The sequence below is a fragment of the Palaemon carinicauda genome, chromosome 37 (genome assembly GCF_036898095.1).
Source record: "Palaemon carinicauda isolate YSFRI2023 chromosome 37, ASM3689809v2, whole genome shotgun sequence".
NCBI lineage: Eukaryota > Metazoa > Arthropoda > Malacostraca > Decapoda > Palaemonidae > Palaemon > Palaemon carinicauda.
In genome coordinates this window covers 60,752,513-60,773,408 of record NC_090761.1, presented here as the reverse complement: position 1 = coordinate 60,773,408, position 20,896 = coordinate 60,752,513, and the positions used below count along the sequence as shown (strand labels likewise).

At 40.7% G+C, this 20,896-nt stretch overlaps 1 protein-coding gene across 2 annotated transcripts in view; it reads left to right on the top strand.

Annotated features, from left to right (window-relative positions):
• The first annotated feature begins 794 nt into the window (after positions 1 to 794).
• The window catches only part of stck (LIM zinc finger domain containing stck), a 58,802-nt gene continuing 38,700 nt past the window's right edge, over positions 795 to 20,896 (top strand). Inside the window, exons 1-2 of one of the 2 annotated variants that reach the window (XM_068361286.1) lie at positions 796 to 924; positions 3,066 to 3,100. In XM_068361286.1, coding sequence (XP_068217387.1) covers positions 3,093 to 3,100 — 8 coding nt within the window. In that variant the 5' untranslated portion in view covers positions 796 to 924; positions 3,066 to 3,092. Of the gene's footprint in view, positions 925 to 3,065; positions 3,101 to 20,896 lie in introns of both variants that reach the window. The other variant, XM_068361287.1, reaches the window with a different exon arrangement.

Below are 20,896 nucleotides of genomic sequence, written 5' to 3'. Positions count from 1 at the left end.
CAAAGGGAGCAATTGAATTTACGAAGAAACTAAAGACATTACTTTTCACAAGATCATATGATTTGGAAGGTGCTACATTCTAAGAATTGTATAAGTTATAATGAAAATGTTTCGTTGGATGATTAATATGGACCCACCCGAGAAGTAGTTCACTCGACTTCAGTGGAGGGTTGGATTTAAACCCAAAACAAGTAAACAAGTAAGATATAGTTTACAATTGATGCAACTTAGGAAAAAGTAATACACGCAGTGCCTAATAAATTTGCAAGATTGATAAAGATGAGGCGGACCTGGGTACAGGATTACCCCCCTGAGAGAGCTCTACCAAGTATCTAGTGAAGTTAGAATATCACCTTAAATATGGGTTATGACTCATCATGCTAACATGAATGGATGTCCAACAGTATATGAGAATTTTTGTTCTTAATTGAGCCAGCAAATCGTGTCAAAGCAAGATAATAGATAGTTATCTGAGCCATGAATGATTTTGAGTGTTCTCTTCAAATATACATCTCATAAAATTCTCTAATATGCTCCAAAATGATATCAGGACGACTAAAGAAACCGTTTTTCTTGTAAAAAAAATATATCTTATTTTTTGTGTCAACAGGGTTATATGTTATCTTATAATTGGCTTTCAATTTTAATCTTTTGCATTATTAACCCTTAATTGCTCTTTGCAAGTTCATTCAAGTCCTGGAGACTACAATTTACATTCGTGAATTTCATTATTTAATTTTAATATCTCAAATGTTTCTCATGATTTTGAGTCAAAAGAAACATTAACAGTTTACTTCTAATACCAAAAGGTGGAAGATTATCACATCCTCTATTTTTGGTAGGAACGACGCCCATCTGTATTTCTTTGGGTGAATATACCAAGAGGTCTACCAATTTCGAAAATTCTTGTCCAGAAATTAGGGAGTAAGTAAATAAACTACAATTTCTTACCATAAACATAATCATTATTATGTGAAAATTCGAAAATATCGCAAGGTGAAGTTGAGAGTGAGTGGGTGGGTGGAGAGAGGCTCTCATTTAGCCCAATTATATCTGAATTAGAAAGGTGGGTGTGTATTGCACATGTTCGCATTGATTACTTGAGTAATATATAAGGATCTTTTAAAGTAAGTTTCAAATCTACTATAGTATTCGTTCTTGCGTAATGTATGTACTGAAACATTCAAATTAATTTAGTTTTGCTCAAGTCCCTGCAAACTTCGTGACATAAATTAGCCAATGGGACATGCCCCATATCCTGTCCCAAGGTTGTCCAGTTCATATAAGCTTTTAGATTGGCACCTTATACAAGTTATCTAAATAAAGTGAGTATCTAGTGGTAATGCATAGTAAAACCGATTATAAATAAGAGGGAAGTTTTCTTCACACTTTCTAAGGGTGGGGTTTGTTGTGGCAGTATTGCTAAACTCAGTAAGCATAGAAAACATTTGTTATCTAAAACTGTCAAGTATCAAAGTAGGTTTTGACCAATTTAAATGAAACCCAATGTTGCCTTATCTAACTTGTGGTAAAACTTTACCTGTGCACCTTTCAGAGATATTAGGGTGTGGTATGAGTAGGGACGTGGCTTCCCAGGTCTTTTTAGGTAAGTTGGGAGTTGCAGGTGCGAAGCACTCCTTTATGAAAGGACATGGTATCCTAGTTTGGGTTAGGTAGGAAGAGGAGGATTCATTGATAATAGTGACAGTGCACGGGTAAAGATTTACCCTTACTTTAAGATAACCTTATGCAGGTATAATGTTATAGTATATCAAAGTTTGAATAAGCTCAATATTAACTTACAGTATTTTATTCTAAAGGTAGGTAAGCTCTTTCATAAGGCAAAACATAAAAAATGCATAAGATCGTTTATTGATAAAGTCTTGATGTATTGTACACTTGGCTTCATTAATTCTAGTACATTTTACGGGAGGCTAAAGAGATGAGTGACAGCTGTATATTGTAGCAGGTAACGTTGTATTTAGCAAAATACTGTTATGCAAAAAATAATATTTTGCTATACAGCACCAAGAAAAGTTAATGAAAAGGCTTTTGATCATTTGTTTAGAATTTTAGCAACTTTGTTTTATAGGCAGCATTGCCAGCAGTTTTCTTTTGCTAAACACAGTGTTGCCTACTACAACTTACAATGTTCCACTCTACTTTTACCACGAAAAATAAGGCAGATTTAATTCAGGAATTGTTTGTATTGATGGAATAGAATTATCTTTATTAAGTATTGGAGTGAAACTATTGTTAGCAGTAACTTTTAGGCATAAATCAGATCCTTGAAAACATATAATGATAGTATAAATTTATGTGAGCATTGCAAATATATATTTCGTAATTCGTCCATCTGCTTCTCTTAAGACATAACCACTGAGCATTGCAAATATATATTTCGTAATTCGTCCATCTGCTTCTCTTAAGACATAACCACTTCTGTCTCGTGTATTATCAGGACAGCTATTTTCTTTTAGAACTGAAGGCTATATTTCTTCATTGTAAAATAGATTTCACCAGATAATTCATACTCCTTTTTAAAATTTTCCATAAGAAGTTAATGCATCTCCCTTTGATTTTAAATATTGTATCAATGCAGTTACCAAAGACCCTTATAGTGAATTATATACCACAGTTGAATATGTTTATTTTAGCCGTTTAGCATAACCATGAATGATAGGATTTCAAGTATCTTCCATGCTGCTGAAAGACATTTGTTATAACATCCAATGGGTTAAAAATCTATATACAATTGATAGATATATTCCCAGCTGTCGAACAATTGGTTAAATGAGTGCACTCTTCACCAACATTGATTGTTTTAACCTCCTTGTGGTTTCAGGTTTTGCCATATGCTGATTGTGCTTCACATTCTTTTTGCTGCATTTAATGTGTGGTACATACTCGTAGCCCTGTGTGGTAAATTTCTTTGATATTAGGAAAACAGTATTCAAAGCACATTACGTAATTGAAAGTATTCTATCATTTTCGGGCTAATGAGATTAAATTTCAGTCTCTCCTTTCTTTGATTTGCCTAATTGTTGGTGACACTTTTGTTGCAGGGAGTGATTGTAGGTTACCTTGGAAAGATGCCGGGGTAAGTCGGCTACACCTAAATTTTAACGTTTATGGTTTATATACTAATTTTGCAGTGTGGGTGTATTCTCTGACTGTTATGTGACCCTTGTTTTTATGTACCTCCTTCATGTGGGCCCTTGTTACATAAAGTCACACTGGACTACCACTCGCAAATGCTGAATCAGACGTTTTGACTTGGTTTTACATTTTAAGTGGAAGCCTAAATTTTCTTCCATTTAATTATGCACTGTTTATAATTTTGTTATTGCAGAATGAACAGTCCCCTTTCAGGAGACGGTTTTAAAAGAAACATGCAAACTTTACACATGCACGGTTGCTCCTGCATTAGGTATTAGGAACACTGACTTAAGTACTGTGCTTCTCTTACCTGTGCATACAAAGAGTGTCTAATATTGTATATTATTCCTGTAAAAAGCATATTTTGTGCACCATCCTCACTGTGTGAATTATTTGTGTTTCATGAACATATAAAATTAAGTTGAATTGTATCACTGACTTCTATTTGTTAGGGACAACAATTATCGTCGTTAAATGCAATGACAGTTGTGCAATATATTGCCTACACAGTTACCAAGATGTTACAGATATCGAAAGGTATAGGAAAGACGTCGCAGTTGTCTTTACAGTAGGATGTACGGATTTATAATAAGGGCCAATGACAGGGTTTAAGATTAGAATTTCTTGCTTCAATGAAGAGTGAAAAAAAGAACTTTATATTGTTGTATATAATGAGATGGTGTATAACTGACTTTAATGATATAGGGATTTACAAATGTAGACTGTTTTAGAAAGGTATTCAGCTTGAAATCTGAATAGCAGATAGATGCAGTCAGTGGTCCTGCTACTGTATAGTATAGTATGTTTTTTTGTAGTTGTAGCAATTAAATTTTGTATGGAACAGTGTAAACAAGTTGTTTACTGTATGACAATACAACTATTGATGGACTAGCTTAGATATTTGTAAATTTTGTTAGACTCGTAAAAGATATACACATTATTTTAAACAAATGATGACCTAGGTGCAATAGTGCAATTTTATCAATGAAGGGCCCACAAGTAAATTTTCTTGCTGCTTCCTTTTATTTCTAGTTAATCTAATATAGATATAACTGGTTTAGGTCTACATTATAAAGATTCAAGCCTTTAGAAATTAAATAAGTAACTATAACTTATTAAAACTTTAAAATATATTTATTTTTGATGGTCTCCATCACGGTCTTAAAATACTTTTAATTTTACTAATCTCATAACTTGTTCACTACATCCCCAGTAATGTATGTAGCTGAATTTTTTTGCAAGAATACTGCACCAACTTGATGAAATCAAAATTGAAAAGGCTCTCAGTGCAAATGGTACTCTTCATTATTTTTCATTCTGGCGTGCAACCTCATGGCTTTAAAATCACTGTATGTCACTGCCAAATTGGTCACTTGTCCCACTTGTGATAGTCTTTACTGTTGTGCCGTATCTTTATCATCCATTTTTTTTTGTGACTACCTCTTTTGTTTTACATTGTTCTCATGTAAAGTTGTGTCCTGTAATATTTGAGATTGGTGCTTCATCTTGCCTGTTCTTCCCAAGGCTTTACTGCAAGTAATTTTCTGTTTTATTTGTTTGCTTTTTTTCATTTCATTGTTTGGTGTATTCAGTGATTTTTTCTCCTTGTCAGGCTGGGTGATTATTGTTCTGTATATTTGACAACAGCACTTAATTCTCTTGCCATTTGCAATATTCATTCATTCAGTTAATTATATTTTATTCATTTACTGTTCAAGTCATTTTTGTTCAAAGTTATTATTTTTGCCTTTTTGTTAATCTCATCTTTTTAAATTTTGTAGTAAGTGTGGGCACTGATATTCTTGTAGCCTATAAACCCTATGACTATTGTTTATTATGCTTAGAGTACTCTGAACTGTCTTTCTGCTGGTATTGCTGCAGCAGATGTGTTTCACCAGTGGTTCCCCTTTGCTTGGAAATGAGTGGATTAGAGTTACACCCCTAAGACTCACAGTTCCACCCTTGTTTTTCCTCTTTATGGCTCTACCTTTATTCTCCCTCTGTCAAGAACCATGTTTCTTTGAATGCTGGTTTAGCTTTCGTAATGTTGCCTTACTCAGCAAAGCCTTGTGGGTGGGCTACAAAAAAGCAGAAGGACACAGCCACAATGGCTCATCTTAATGAGAACATCCCTGTGTGTCTCCCCAACCAGTCCCTTTTGAATCTTTTGTCTCCTTACACTAGTCCTTGTTTAGTTGTAGTTGTCAACCAGCACATGGATAATCCTCATAAGTCATCGTTGCTCGGAGGAGAACAAGTTTAACCAACAGGATGGGCTCTTAGACAGTTCCAAAACTGTTCCTTGTTGAAGGAAACCTCTGCAAGCAACCCCACATTTATAGGTTTCACTCTCAGTGGCTATCCCACTTGGACTTTGAGACAGGATTTTTAGATACTGTATTGCAGGAGCTGTATTCACCGTACCAGGTGTCAGACTAAAACAATAAACTGTAACCAGTCTTTCCAGAAGCTTCTTAGCTGGGATTTAGCCATGGTTGTGAGAGGCTTCATCAAACATCCCTATGAGCATCTCTGAGGACCTTTATAATTGTATTTGACCCTCAAGGCTATATTTTTGGTCCCTCTGGCTTGTGTAAGCATGTCAGTAAGCTCTAAGTATTCTTGTTTGTTGGGACCTATTCAAAGACCTGGTCTTCTGTTAAATTGACCTTCGCTCGTGAATTTGTGCCCAATACTTAATCTTTAGGTACACATAATATTGCTGTCTCCTTGCGTCTTTCCTTCCTTTTCAATCTTTTCGGTCATATAAAACTATATACATACGCCTTTGTCATGTCCGAATGCTGAGGCTTTATCTTCGTTAGACTAGAGACCTGCATATTTCTTTTTCCTAAGTCATACTCAACACATTCACAAATCAGTAGTCTTTAAGAAATACAACTACTTTAGCTTCACTAGGTATAAAAAAAACTTGCTCTGGTGTGTTAGAAGCCAATATTTTGCAAATAAAGGAGGCCTTTGAGGTATGTCTCCTTTCATGGTTATTCATTTCAGCTTGACTTGCAACGGAACTGTAATTTTTCGAGCTCTGACATGGAGGTTGTATGATGGATCTTGAAAGCTTTTGAATATTTTCTAATGGGGACTGATTTTCATGAAAGGCAAGGTTCTACTAAATAGTAATGTTTGTGGCAATTTCTATTTTCTCAACACGACTTAATTTTTTTCCCTTCGCCTGTTTCTTGCACTTACTTTTAGGCATGACAAATCCTGGTCATCAAACTTCACACAAAAATTTTTATTCCCTTTTGTCCTTTTCCTGAGATTTCATCCATATTATATACAAGCTTTGTTTTCATGCTAAATCCTTATAGTTCTCCTAGGATTAACTTTCGATCATATTCACCCTCTTTCTCAGTGTTTATTTTACAGAATGGAATGAAGAGTGTTGCATCTGAATGTTGGGACATTCATTTTAGAGGCCTTTTCAGTTTTTATTGGAATAAGTTGATGTGACAGATTTTGTTGCATGGAAATAAGGCAACACATAATTATCGGGTTTGAATTGAAAAAAAAAAATATTAAAATCGATAATCTAACTTGGGATTTATCCATAAGACTAGTTTATATTGATAGAAATAAAGAATGAAAATAATATCTTTCTTAATCATAATAGAAAATTGATGCACTTCTATTTAACCCTAGGTTTAGATGGCCACTATAATTATTACTGCATTTGATAAAACAGTAGCTTAGTAAATTAGAAAAGCTTCCTTATCATGTAGCTTTTGAGTCTATGACTTATATATTTAATTTAATTGTTTTTATGGGAACTGTGTCAATGCAAGTTGTTAAAGCTGGACAGTTTTAACAGTTTCGGTGGTTAAAGAGGAAGGGTGTGGCTTTGATATGAGATGTCTGTGAGTTCTTGTGCATGTAGCACAATATTCCTTGCAGTGGCTCATTGTTTGAAAAGAATGTGCTGAATGTTCATTTAAGAAAAGGCTAATGAGCACAGAAGACTGGCAATTCATTTATTTGATGTTGCTTTGAGTAATTGTTATATAACCATCAGTAATGCTATGATGCATTGAAAGATTATTGGTCTTTAAGCTTTGCTGAGGTTTTGTATGGTAATTATCAAAATAAGAATTGATATTGCCAAAATTATATTCTTAATTTGGTAAAGACATACAAAAGAGCTTAAATTTCCTTTGCTATGTTTGATTGTAGGCAATCTACAAGATTCACTTGAGCATTATTGCCAGTGCTGATTATGAATGAGCATGGAGAAAGAAGAAACTACCTTTTATGATCCAAGTTGGTAGTTAACTGCTGTTGTAAGGTGTCTGCAGCATGTGCATGTATCCAGCAAAAGAATGCAGATTTATGTTGTATGTGATGTTTTGAGTGATTTAGGGGATGTTTAATCCTATTTGCCTCAAAATATTTTTTGGCACAGGGCTGTTGGGTGAATGACATGTGATCATGCAAAATGCATCCTTACAGTACTTGGGTCTCAAGAGGTGCTCTTGATTGCGGAATGTAGAGCCCTGTACTGTACATGGAGTAAGTTAATTTTCAATATACAAAAGAGGTGCTCTTGATAGCTGAATATAAAGCACTGTACTGTACGCGGAGTAAGTTAATTCTCAATATACAAAATGCAGAGAAAGGGATGATGAGAACAATTTTGTGTTGGAAGTCAATTTTTTAAAGACGCAGAACAGTTGTTACCTTTGGGATACGCTGGACTGCTAAGTTGGTATTAATACTTCAGTAACAAAGAGTACCAATACACAGTGAATGGTTAAGAAATGTTGGTATTGACAAAGAAATTCAAGGAAATTGTAAAAAGACCTTTCTATAGAACACTAGTACTGGTATTCATGGCCTGAGCGTGGTGAGAAAATCATATAAAGTATGAGGGAGTGGCAAAAAGACTGGATTTCTATTGGGTGGAAAATAGACAGAAGGTTTTTATATGTAAAGAGATGGGATGAGGAACAGTTAGTGAGAGTATAGCAGCTATGGTAATATCAGAATAAATACATGTAGTATGGCCAGTGAATTTCTGGAAATAGCGCGTAAGTGAGGATTTAGACCAGATTGGATTTGAAACAAAGTGCCCGAGAGAAGAGTGGGGGAGATATCATAAAGGACAAAACTAACAAAGGTATTCATAATAATAGGAACTCACTGCAAGAAATACTTGGGCCTAATGTAATTTAATTACTGTATCAATTAGTTTTATGGTAACAATTTTCATTGCATGTGATGATTACAGTGTGGATTAACGTAAAACACTGTACAAAATTTACCCACATATGATATTAGAAGAAAAGATATTTAGACAAACAAGTGGTATCCAAATTGAGACACTTGAATAATACTTTAAAGATATTTACAGTAATTAATAAAAGCTGTACAATTTCTGGGATTGAAAGTGATACCGGTTTTCACTTTCATTTTTTCAGCATTCAACACAAGAAAAATACATATATTTAGAAGTCTATTATATACAAAGTAGTGTTGTATAATACCATGCTTAGTCATGAATAAGATACCAAACGAGTTGCTCTCCAAGTACCAAAAATACCATTAATGACTACTGTACCAGTACCATTCACTAGGTATAAGTGGATTAAAGAATGATTAAATTTTGACATTAAGTTGTTATATTTTAGAATAAATCAGATTGCTCAACTGGGCTATGAGATGAACTTCTATTGGTAAGGAGGAGCACAGCAAGTCTTCCTCGATTGGTTTAAACTCCTCTCCGGGTACTTGTTTTGTTGCCGTGATTTAATTTAAATTCCTTTTTTTCAATATTAAACTTAGCCGGTGATCATATAGCTGTCAGCTCTGCTGCCCGACAGAAAAACCTAAGGACAAAATACGCCAGCGATCGCTATACAGGTGGGGGTGTACATCAACAGCGCCATCTGTCGAGCAGGTACTCAAGTACTCCATGTCAACACAGAACCAATTTTCTCTCTGTCGTGCCACTGGAAAGACCTACTAAATACGCTGTTACTAACTGGATTTGTTTTCACAACTATTTGGTGAAGTACACTATTCTAGTTTTGAGCTTTCGCTATGCAGGGGTTTTATCTTCATCTCAAAACTTGAACTCGTTTTGGATAGATTTAATTATGGTGACAAAGAGAGTATGGACTCTCTTTCACTTTTAAATGGCCGACCCTTCCCTTAGACGGAAGTGTGTTTAGGTTTTTAGTAATTTTGCTTAACACGTTATAGATCTATATATTTTATATCTCTCCGCCTTTATTAGGCCTCTTCGATTAACTTTCCATTTATTATAAACATATAAAAATAAATTTTTATGTTTTGTTTATATGCGACCTTTCCTGATAGTAGGCGGTCCTAACTTGGAACCGAAGTTAATCAACGTTGAGCCCGTTATATCGTTTTTAGCCTTTAAAGAATTTAAAACTTTTTAATTTAATGTTTTATGAAAGATTTTCTTTGATAGTCTTCGTACTGTTTTCAAAGATGAACTAACGTTTAGTTTTTTAGACTACGCAGTTGTTGACGTTCAGGACGTTCAACATGCGCTCTATCGTTACGATAGAGAGAGAGTGTATCACGGTTTCACTTTGCAGTAAGAGTAAATCGATTCTGACGTTTCGTTCATTCTTTCTTAGCTTAAATGGTTTAAATTCTAAATTAAAGGAACTTTTTATTTGGAAAACCTTTCAGTTTTTTCCTTTGGCCAAATAACATGTTTTTTTGACGATATATAATTGGGCTCTTCTCTCAGGTGCGAAATCAAGAGAGAAAGAGAGAGAGAGAGAGATAGAGACGGAGGGAGAGAGGAGAAAAAACGTTCCGTTCAGCGGGTAACGTTGTTCTCGTGTTACTCTCCTCCCTAGTCGCTGTACGGGGAAGAAGGTAAAACGTTTCTAGGGTTTTATTCTTGTCCCCAGGCTATGTGCGGTGAGAGATTGTAAACGTAGTTTATTTGAACTAGTGTTTAGTCTCTTTCCCAGCCACTGAATTCTTTATCTTTATATATGTTTTCTGTTTTTGCTAGTATTAATGAGCTGCATTATACGACTGTTTTCGCAATTACTACCTTTTAATGAAGGGTAGAATTGCGTGTTTCAGGTAGAAATCGGTAAAAGTTTCGATTTCAGTGAAATAAGTGCAAAACAGAAAATCGAAGTGATAAAGTGATATGCGCAAAGTGTTACAGTGTTGCGTCCGAGGGTTTGTCTATTCGTGCCTGTCGTTCACCTAGTCCGGGACCTCTTGCAAGCTCCCAAGCCCAGGGGAGAAGTAATGTCGAACGACTTATGGGTTCGTCAGGCCTTGATCAACGAACAGACGTTTCCCTCCGTGGTTTCGGGCGTATCTACCCAAGATCGCCCCACCCACACAAAGACGAGAGAGCCCTATTTTCTTCTCGTCTGCGGAAGAGGTTTCTCGTAAGAAACCATGGACCAAGGTCTCGCAGCTTATTAAGCGCAAGTCGGTCCCTTCCGCGCAAGTCCAACGGCCCAGTTGTAGCCACTGGGTCAGTTCGGACTCGCTGCAGTCTTCCGATGACTGCACACCTCCTAAGAGAGGCAAAGTGGTACCGCAACAGGCAGTAACACCGTCTGTTGCCGCACCTGCTGCTGTAGACCCTAAGTGGTCTTTGCTACAGTCTATGCAGACACAGTTAGCATCTTTTATGCAGGAGTATCGTGCGGAGAAGGTTGACGCTGCACCCGTTAGCCTACAACCAACCATGGTTGTGCGTACAGTAGACGCTGAGGCTACCTGCTCCCGCACTCCGCCTGTGAGAGTTCCACCACCCATGCGCAGTGTGCCCTGCCAGCCGCACGTTGACGTTCACAGACGCACGCTACCCTCCGTTGACGTTCGCGAGTTACCACAACAACAGGAGGGTGGAGTTAAGTTGCTTTGTTTTGACGCTGTGCGTCAACCTCCGCATTCTAGAGTTGTTTTGACTGCTCAATATAGACAGTCAAAGCAGTCTCGAGTGAACACTGTATGTCCTCACGCACCTGTTGTGGTTGACAGTTCAGTTGTTGACAGTTCACAGACTGTCAAGCAGTTACATGACGTTGCCTTCTGGTCTGCTACTAATGCACCAGTGCTGTATGTCCTCACGCACCTGTTGTGGTTGACAGTTCAGTTGTTGACAGTTCACAGACTGTCAAGCAGTTACATGACGTTGCCTTCTGGTCTGCTACCTATGCACCAGTGAGAGACTCACTGAGATAACCTAGCTTTTATCGGACAAGGTTCCTGTAGATGAGAAAGTGCTGTTCTCCCTCCTACTGATATTCCTTTGAGGACTCTGTCATTTGGAGAGGAGCCTTAAGCTGCTTAGCCTCCTATGGACTTTAATTAAATCATGATGATTTTTTAAGGATCTTCGTCCGGATCTTGTAACTGCTGCTCCTCGTTCGCCTAAACGTCAGAACTTACACTATGCCTAGCTACTTCGAAGCCGTTGTTGTTAAGCTAGTGCTCTCTCGCTCTCCTAGAGAGCGTTACGTTGGCTAGGCGACTGGTTTTTGCACCAGGAGGAGTTTTAGGGATACAGCCTTTGATTTCCCTTCTTTTAAACTGGCTTATAGAGCGAGAGTCTGTAGGACACGAGAGAAGTTCTCGGCTTGGGAGTTCATGCCTCTGCCCAGATAGACTTCTCAATTCTGGTAGACTCGCCCTGGCGCCTAGCCAGGAGACGCTCCAAGTTGTTTACAGGTCAACTTCTCAACTTTTGTCGAGCCTTTGAAGTTTTGCTGTACTATTATGTCACACATAACAAGGCTTCCAGGGATGGTAAATGGTTCCGCCTCAGTCGCTAACCCCGTCTGTTGCCACACCTGCTCCCGTAGACCCTAAATGGGTTTTGCTGCAAGACATGCAGTCCAAGCTTGTGTCCTTGATAGAGGACTTAAATGCGGAGAAGAACCTTCTGGCCAACAACCTTCCAACCGGTTGGTTGTGCGCCCTGTTGACGCTGAGGTATCCTACTCGCGTCTGCCAGTTGAGGTGGTTCCTCCACCGATGCGACCCAGTGTGGGTTGCCAGTCGCACCTTGACGTTTAGTGACGCTCGGAGGTGGTTGTTGACGTTCAGTGTTTCACTAGGAAGACGTTCAACAACCAGCAGAGGTGACTTGTTGTGAAGCGGTGCGTCAACCTCAGCAACCCGGTAGGTTGTTGACTGCACAACCCAGACAGTCTAGACAGTCTCGGGTTGACGCTGTGCTTCCTCGCGCACCCATGGTTGTTGACAGTTCACAGACTGTGCAGCAGTGCCTTGATATTGCGTCCGGCTCCGTCACGCATCCACCAGTGCGACCGGATTCAGCGAGTCAGACGTTGCCCACTCCGTTGCCGTTTCCTCATCAGTTTCGGATGAGGAACCCTCTGATGAGGACGTTGCTGAACAAGACGATCAACCCCCAGCCCTGCTATCCATCCAGAAGATGCTGAAGAAGGAACGCTGCCCAGTCAGGCTGTGGATGAGTCTGGTAGGGACACTGTCATCCGTGGATCAATTTGTGTCACTAGGAAGACTACACCTCCGTCCTCTTCTATACCATCTAGCTTTTCACTGGAAAAGGACAAGACGCTAGAAGCGGTCTCGATCCCGGTTTCCGGAAAGATAAAGCCTTGTCTGACTTGGTGAAAGGACTATATCAACCTTAGAGAGGGTCTTCCCCTGACTGTTCAGACTCCCAACCACGTTCTCTTCTCGGACGCATCGGACGTAGGCTGGGGTGCGACTTTAGACGGTAGGGAATGCTCGGGATTATGGAACTCGAGTCAAAGGACAATGCATTTCAACTGCAAGGAGCTACTGGCAGTATGTCTGACCTGGAAAGCTTCAGGTCTCTCCTTCAAGGCAAAGTGGTGGAGGTGAACTCGGACAACACCACGGCTTTGGCGTACATCTCCAAGCAAGGAGGGACCTACTCTCTGACATTGTACGAGATCGCAAGGGACCTCCTCACCTGGTCAAAAGGTCTAGACATTTCACTAGTAACGAGGTTCATCCAAGGCAACTTGAATGTCATGGCAGATTGTCTCAGTCGGAAGGGACAAATAATTCCAACAGAATGGACCCTCCACAAGGATGTATGCAAGAGACTTTGGGCCACCTGGGGCCAGCCAACCATAGATCTCTTCGCAACCTCGATGACCAAGAGGCTCCCAATATTTTGCTCACCAATCCTGGACCCAGCAGCAGTTCATATAGATGCCTTTCTACTAGATTGGTCACATCTAGATCTATATGCATTCCCTCCGTTCAAGATTGTCAACAAGGTACTGCAGAAGTTCGCCTCTCACGAAGGGACAAGGTTGACGCTAGTTGCTTCCCTCTGGCCCGCGGGAGAATGGCTCACCGAGGTACTTCGATGGCTAGTAGACGTTCCCAGAACACTTCCCCTAAGGGTGGACCTTCTACGTCAGCCACGCGTAAAGAAGGTACACCAAGGCCTCCACGCTCTTCGTCTGACTGCCTTCAGACTATCGAAAGACTCTCGAGAGCTAGAGGCTTTTCGAAGGAGGCAGCCAGAGCGATTGCTAGAGCAAGGAGAACATCCACCCTTAGAGTCTACCAATCGAAGTGGGAAATCTTCCGAAACTGGTGCAAGTCAGTATCCGTATCCTCGACCAGTACCTCTGTAACTCGAATAGCTGACTTTCTCTTATATCTGAGGAAAGAACGATCTCTTTCAGCTCCCACTATCAAGGGTTACAGAAGCATGTTGGCATCAGTCTTCCGTCACAGAGGCTTAGATCTTTCCAACAATAAAGATCTACAGGACCTCCTTAAGTCTTTTGAGACCACGAAGGAGCGTCGTTTGGTTACACCTGGTTGGAATTTAGACGTGGTACTAAGATTCCTTATGTCAGACAGGTTCGAACCGCTACAATCAGCCTCCCTGAAAGATCTCACCTTAAAGACTCTTTTCCTGATATGCTTAGCCACAGCTAAAAGAGTCAGTGAGATTCATGCCTTCAGCAAGAACATCGGATTCTCATCCGAAACAGCTACATGTTCTACAACTTGGTTTTCTAGCCAAACATGAGCTGCCTTCTCGGCCTTGACCAATATCGTTCGATATTCCAAACTTATCGTATGGTTGGAAATGAACTAGAAAGAGTCTTATGTCCTGTAAGAGCTCTTAAGTTCTATTTAAAACCTTTACGAGGCCCGTCTGAAGCTTTATGGTGTTCAGTTAAGAATCCATCTTTGCCTATGTCAAAGAATGCTTTATCCTATTTTATCAGACTGTTAATACGAGAAACTCATTCCCATCTGAATGAGGAAGACCAAGCTTTGCTGAAGGTAAGGACACACGAAGTTAGAGCTGTCGCAACTTCCGTGGCCTTTAAACAAAATAGATCTCTGCAAAGTATAATCGACGCAACCTATTGGAAAAGCAAATCAGTGTTCGCGTCTTTTTATCTTAAGAATGTCCAGTCTCTTTACGAGAACTGCTACACTCTGGGACCATTCGTAGCAATGAGTGCAGTAGTGGGTGAGGGCTCAACCACTACAATTCCCTAATTCCATAACCTTTTTAATCTTTCTCTTGAAATGTTTTATTATTGTTTTTGGGTTGTCCGGAAGGCTAAGAAGCCTTTCGCATCCTACTTGATTTGGCGGGTGGTCAAAGTCATTTCTTGAGAAGCGCCTAGATTAGAGGTTTTGATGAGGTCCTTTAGTATGGGTTGCAACCCTTCATACTTCAGCTCCTAGGAGTCGCTCAGCATCCTATGAGGATCGCGAGGCTCAGTAAGGAAGTCGTACTTAAAAAGGCAGAGTAATTGTTCAAGTCGACTTCCTTACCAGGTACTTATTGATTTTATGTTTGTTATTTTGAATAACTGCTAAAATGAAATACAAAATACTTAGCTCTTAATGTAAACATATAATGCTGGTCTCTACCCACCCCCCTGGGTGTGAATCAGCTATATGATCATCGGCTAAGTTTAATATTGAAAAATGTTATTTTCATTAGTAAAATAAATTTTTGAATATACTTACCCGGTGATCATATATTAAAGGACCCTCCCTTCCTCCCCAATAGAGACCCAGTGGGCCGAGGAGAATATTGGTTCTGTGTTGACATGGAGTACTTGAGTACCTGCTCGACAGATGGCGCTGTTGATGTACACCCCCACCTGTATAGCGATCGCTGGCGTATTTTGTCCTTAGGTTTTTCTGTCGGGCAGCAGAGCTGACAGCTATATGATCACCGGGTAAGTATATTAAAAAATTTATTTTACTAATGAAAATAACATTTTTTTTAGGTATATGTCAAGCTATTAGACCCATATGATCTACAGTATCTCCCAGCACCTGATAGTATTTGTGTCCATTTATAATGTGCGACATTCTAAATTAGTACCGTTTTTATTCTACATTGTATTTAATTTTAGGGGGCTCAATTTAAAAGGCTAGAAGATTTCTGTAAGGGTTATGTGCCAGATGAGATATTTCATGGGTAATTAGGGATATTTCAGACTTTTCTATAAATGATAAAAGATACAGCTCTGTGCTATACACTTTGTTCTAACTTATGAAATAATTGATGTACAGTAAAGTATTACATACTGCAATTCAAAATAGGGATGAAAATACTGTAATTCGAAATAGGGATGAAAATACTGTAATTCGAAATAGGGATGAAAATACTGTAATTCGAAATAGGGATAAAAATACTGTAATTCAAAATAGGGATAACAATACTGTAATTCAAAATAGGGATGAAAATACTGTAATTCAAAATAGGGATAAAAATACTGTAATTCGAAACAGGGATGAAAAAGGGATTTTGACGAAGGAAAAATCTATTTCTGGGCGAGAGACCTGTGCCGCCCAGTGAAATACTCCTAGAGCACTATTTCTAAGGAATATAACTGCTATATATTACCAGAGAAAAAAAGCATAGGAATGCCAGGTTGAACCCAGCTCGCTCACCTATATAAGGTGTCGGTATAAAATACTGGGGCGTGATAATTCACAACCAGAGGTCTCGCACCATTTAGATATCTCCTCTTCAAAATCCCCGCCACAGCGAGGTTCCGATCAACACTACTACCACTAACCCAACCCACGCCAGTGACGTCACTCCTCATAGCACCCAAGGTTTGGGGCCTATGTTGGGAGGGAAGTCAAGGGAGGGTTCACTGGGCGGCACAGGTCTCTCGCCCAGAAATAGATTTTTCCTTCGTCAAAATCCCTTTTCTGGGCTCCGACCTGTGCCGCCCAGTGAAATAGTACCAGAGAAATGGTCCCAAATCTTGGAACAATACCTGAGGAAGTAAAATAAAATCCAAAATAACAGGTAAGAGGATAGCAAGACATAGTTGATTAAGGTTCACTATGTTCAGGAGGAATCACATTCCCTGCTGCCACTGTAGCAAATATAAGGCTTCCAGAGGTTTTAAGCAGTGGCGTTTAAATACTGTTGGAGACTTCCGGCCTGTATATTTAGTAAGTCCAGTGAAGTTCATAGTAATTAACTGAGGTAGCTACAGCTCATATATCATGGACGTGAGGGAGTGATGTGGGAATGATTCTAGGTAGCCCGTTAATGAAATGCAGAATCCCCCGTCCGAGTCCTTTCAGGATGATGGTTCTTCACCTTCTCTAATGGGTAAGGGCCCCGAGGACTGAACGGGAGATATGTTTAAGTAGGCTTCCAGAGTGTTTACTGGACATAAAGATGGGTCCTGCGGAAGTGGGACAATCTTCCAGGGGAACCGTCTGTCCTGGGGGTCCTCATTTTTGCTAAAAATCTTTTGTCAGGGGAAAGGAGTACTTCCCCTGACGAGAGAAATTCAATATGACCTGGATCTCTAGACAAGGCTGAAAGTTCTGATATTCTGGCGCCAGAAGTCAGGTTCATTAAGAACAAGGATTTCCTAACCAATGGAATATAATGGCAAGTCTCGTTAAGAGTGTCTGAAGCCAACTTAAGTACGTCATTCAGAAACCAGGAAACTGAGCTAGGGTGAGTTGATGGTTTCAATCTGGCGCAGGTTCTCGGGATGGATGAGAAGTATGAATCTGTAAGGTCAATATTAAAACCAATTGTAAAATCTTCTTCAAGGCTGACTTAATTGTGGTAATAGTACAAGCCGTTAAGCCTGATTCAAATAAAATTCTGAAGAAGGTTACTGTCAGATTCATAGTCATCGTCTCAACCTGAGTCCCTTAAAAACTTGCAAGTTTCATAACAGCCGAATCATACTGTCGAAGGGTGGAATCCCTCTTATCTGATTCTAAAAATAGCGTATTTGAGGATCAATATCTGCACCTCTTGAGCTGCAAATTTCATAAAGTCCATAAAGTTAGGGCATTCTGAATTTTGAGGAAGCTAACACACTGAGAGTTGTACTACTTGTGTTAGTATTGGATTGGGGATCTGTCGAGGTGGAGACCCAGTTCCACCAGAAGGGGAAACCCGTTGTGCTTGGGCCAGATGGGGGCTACTAGAGCAACTTGGCCTTTGAAAGTCCTGAGCTTGTCTAACACTTTCATCGACAGATTTATTGGTGGGAATAGGTAAATTCTCTCCCAAGTGTTCCAGACTAATGATATTGCGTCTGTGGCGTAAGCCCGAGGATCCGGGCTGGGAGCTACGTAGCACTCTAGTTTGTAGTTGGACTTTGTTGCAAACAGATCTATCTGGAGATCCGGAACCTGAGAAAGAATCCAACTGAAGGACATTGGGTCTAGTGACCACTCCGACTCCAGCGGAGTTGTCCTCGAAAGTGCGTCCGCCACTATCTATCTAGAAGAAACCTGATATGTTGGTTTTTGGCTGGAGCCGGTTGCTTAAGGTCAAAAATACCGCCATGGCCTCTAAAACATTGATATGAAGTTGGCGGAATATTGTCGACCATAGTCCCAGGACTTTCTTGTACTGAGAGTATCCCCCCCCCCGCCTGTTAGGGAGGCGTCTGTGTAAATGACGAGCTTGGGGGTGGATATTGTAAGGAAACGGATTTGCCAGATTTTGACCTTTGTCCATGGTTGAAGTCTTTTCTTCAGAATTGGTTGGAGTCGAGCCCTTTGTCTCGATATTACCCGTTTTCCTGGAGCACCATACTCGGCTTATATCTTTCAGTCTGGCCTTCAGTAGTATATCTGTTACTGAGGCAAACTGGAGGGCACCCAGGATTCTCTCTTGATTTCTTCTGGAAGACAATTTGTCTTTGAGAAAACGTATTGTGTTTTGCTATATCGTTCCTCTTGGCTGTTGGGAGACACAGTGTGGGAACATAGAACCCATTGAATCCTAACCATTGAAACTTGTCCTCGGGACCAAACGAGATTTCTCGAAGTTGATTTGGAACCAAAACTGTTGTAAGAGATTATCACTCTGTAGTTGCTGTGAGGCAGTTTGCCTAGTTGAAGCCTAGAAACGGACGAAAATGCCTTGCTTTCGGAACATGATAGCAAACGACTGCAAGATCCATAGAGGAGGTGACGGCCCCACAGAGAAGCAAGGTCCGCACCTGAGAGATGGTCAGCATGTGAAACTTGTCGCATTAAATGTAAGAATTCAGAAGCGACAGGTCTAGGATTACTCTTCGCTATTCTGAGTCTTTCTTTGGCCCGCTGAACAAGTGATCCTGAAATTACAAACGATTTACTTTCTTTATTGCTTCCTTTTGCAATAAATCGTTTTCATATAAGACTAGCTCTTCCGTTGGATGTTGATGAAAACTGGTTGGTGGAGGGGGCCTTTCTATCCAATTCCACCCCAGACCTTTGGAAATTATACTGAAAGCCCAAATGTTGAACGTTCAACGGTTCCGGAAGATGTAAAGTCCTACCCCTACCTGAGAACTCCCAATGATTTGCTGCGGATTTACCTCCTCGGCCTCGAGAGTAGCTGTTGCGAAAAGTTCCTCTCGAGCTAGCGCCTCTGGGGCGCTGGTAACCCTGGAAAGCACCCTGAGTTTCAAAGGTGGGCCTAAGGGCTGGGGAAGTAGCATAGGAGGTAGTTGCTACTTGGGACTGAGGAACCAGCACGTATTGCTGTTGGGGTTGACCCTTCGAAGTGAAAGGTTGACTCCCTTGTGCCACCGGGATGGTTTGGACCACCTGTTGGGACCGCCGGTTTGGAAGGAATGGAAAGATCTCAGACTCTTTCTACCTCGAGATTGGTTGCTGGCCGGTTCGAACTTGTGCTTGGGGACTAAGCCCATCGAACCTTGAGGCTCTGATTGACCCTAGCAGCTCCAGACTGGGGCTTTAATGAGCTTGTTAGGCTCATGTCTGATAGTGGCCTCAGACAAGACATGCCTACAGCAACGACGTCTGGCCGCAAAGAAGTCGTAGGAATCAGACAGTAAGGTTTGAAGTAATGACTTCGTCAAGACCTTAAAAGGTGGTGGTTCTTCATACATTAAAGAGGTCCTTTCTGCCATTGTAGCCGAGTTGATAGGTCTACTCAGGCGCATACAGGCTTCGAGCTCGAGGCATATCAGGGATTCCGGAAGCCTGGGTAGCCACTCACTGAACTGAATGGGAGCACAGTCAGCGCTTAATTTACCCGATGTGAAGGTCGCCGGGGCGTTAGTCCAGCAATCGTGATCCCCCAGGGACAGGAGGGAGGTCAGATGCGTTTCCTTTAGCTGCGGTAACGGCTTGTCCTCGTTTATTGCCTGCTGAGCAAGGTCCGATATCTTACTGACACACGGAGTAGGGGTTTACTCCTCCACTAGAAACATCGTGTACGGGCTCTTGTGAGGCGTTAACGTAGTGTTAACACACTCCCACTCGTTTAAGGGCCGGACCCAGGTGGACTGAGCCTGCCCCATTGGGTACATTTTGGTTTCTTTGGGGACCTTGTCAAACCTTACGAGTGTCTCCTCGGTAAGGCATGCGAAACCAGAGAGAGGGAACTGTAGACCCGGCGGGTAGAATTCAAAATCTTCTACAGTCCGGGTGCCAAACCCTTCGATGGTTAACATACCATCTTTGAAGGGAGAGCGCAAGGCCCCCTTCCACGGATTGCTTTCGACGAATTCCGGGAGCTTAGAGGCATCCGGGATGATATATTGTGCTGTTGAGGTAGCCCATAACAAATGAGACCCTGTATGAGGCTATCTGGTTTAGCACTCTCTCTTCCCCCTAATGGGCAATAATTCCATTCAATTGTCAAGTTCACAGAGGCACCAGGAATCTTCCATCCTATAATTCGTGGTGACTCGGTATGTGACACGAGGTTTGAGCCAGTGAGCTACAGAGGTCCGTAAATTATATATATATGTATATAGTGTATATGGATAAATATCAGCACAACATCGTGTTCAAATAGAAATAAATTTCTACCTCATCCCTGGGATCGGTCGCTGACCTCTTCTAATGAAAGGTCAGGTTGAAACTAACCATGCCACGAGAGGCCATGCATCAATCTTGAAAGGGCTGCCGGATCGAAGGGAGCCTCCGGGGTCGTAGGTTTCAGGCCGGGCTTCGCTCTCGACCCAAGAGAAGTTGTAACTGGTTTGGTGATTTGGAAGACCTGTGAGTCTTTGGTAGGGCTGGCAGGTATCTTTAACTTTAGGGACAACGGGACGTGGCCCGACATCAGCCACGTGCTTCCTTGAAAACCCTAAAAGGAAGAGACACAGGGTCTCTTTGCCCTGACACTCCAGGCAAACCCGCCAACCCAGATCTAAAGAGTCGCCAAGGTAGAAGTCATGGAAGACTGCGAGCTCTGAAAGAGGGTATAACGTTACTAATGAACAAGGTAACT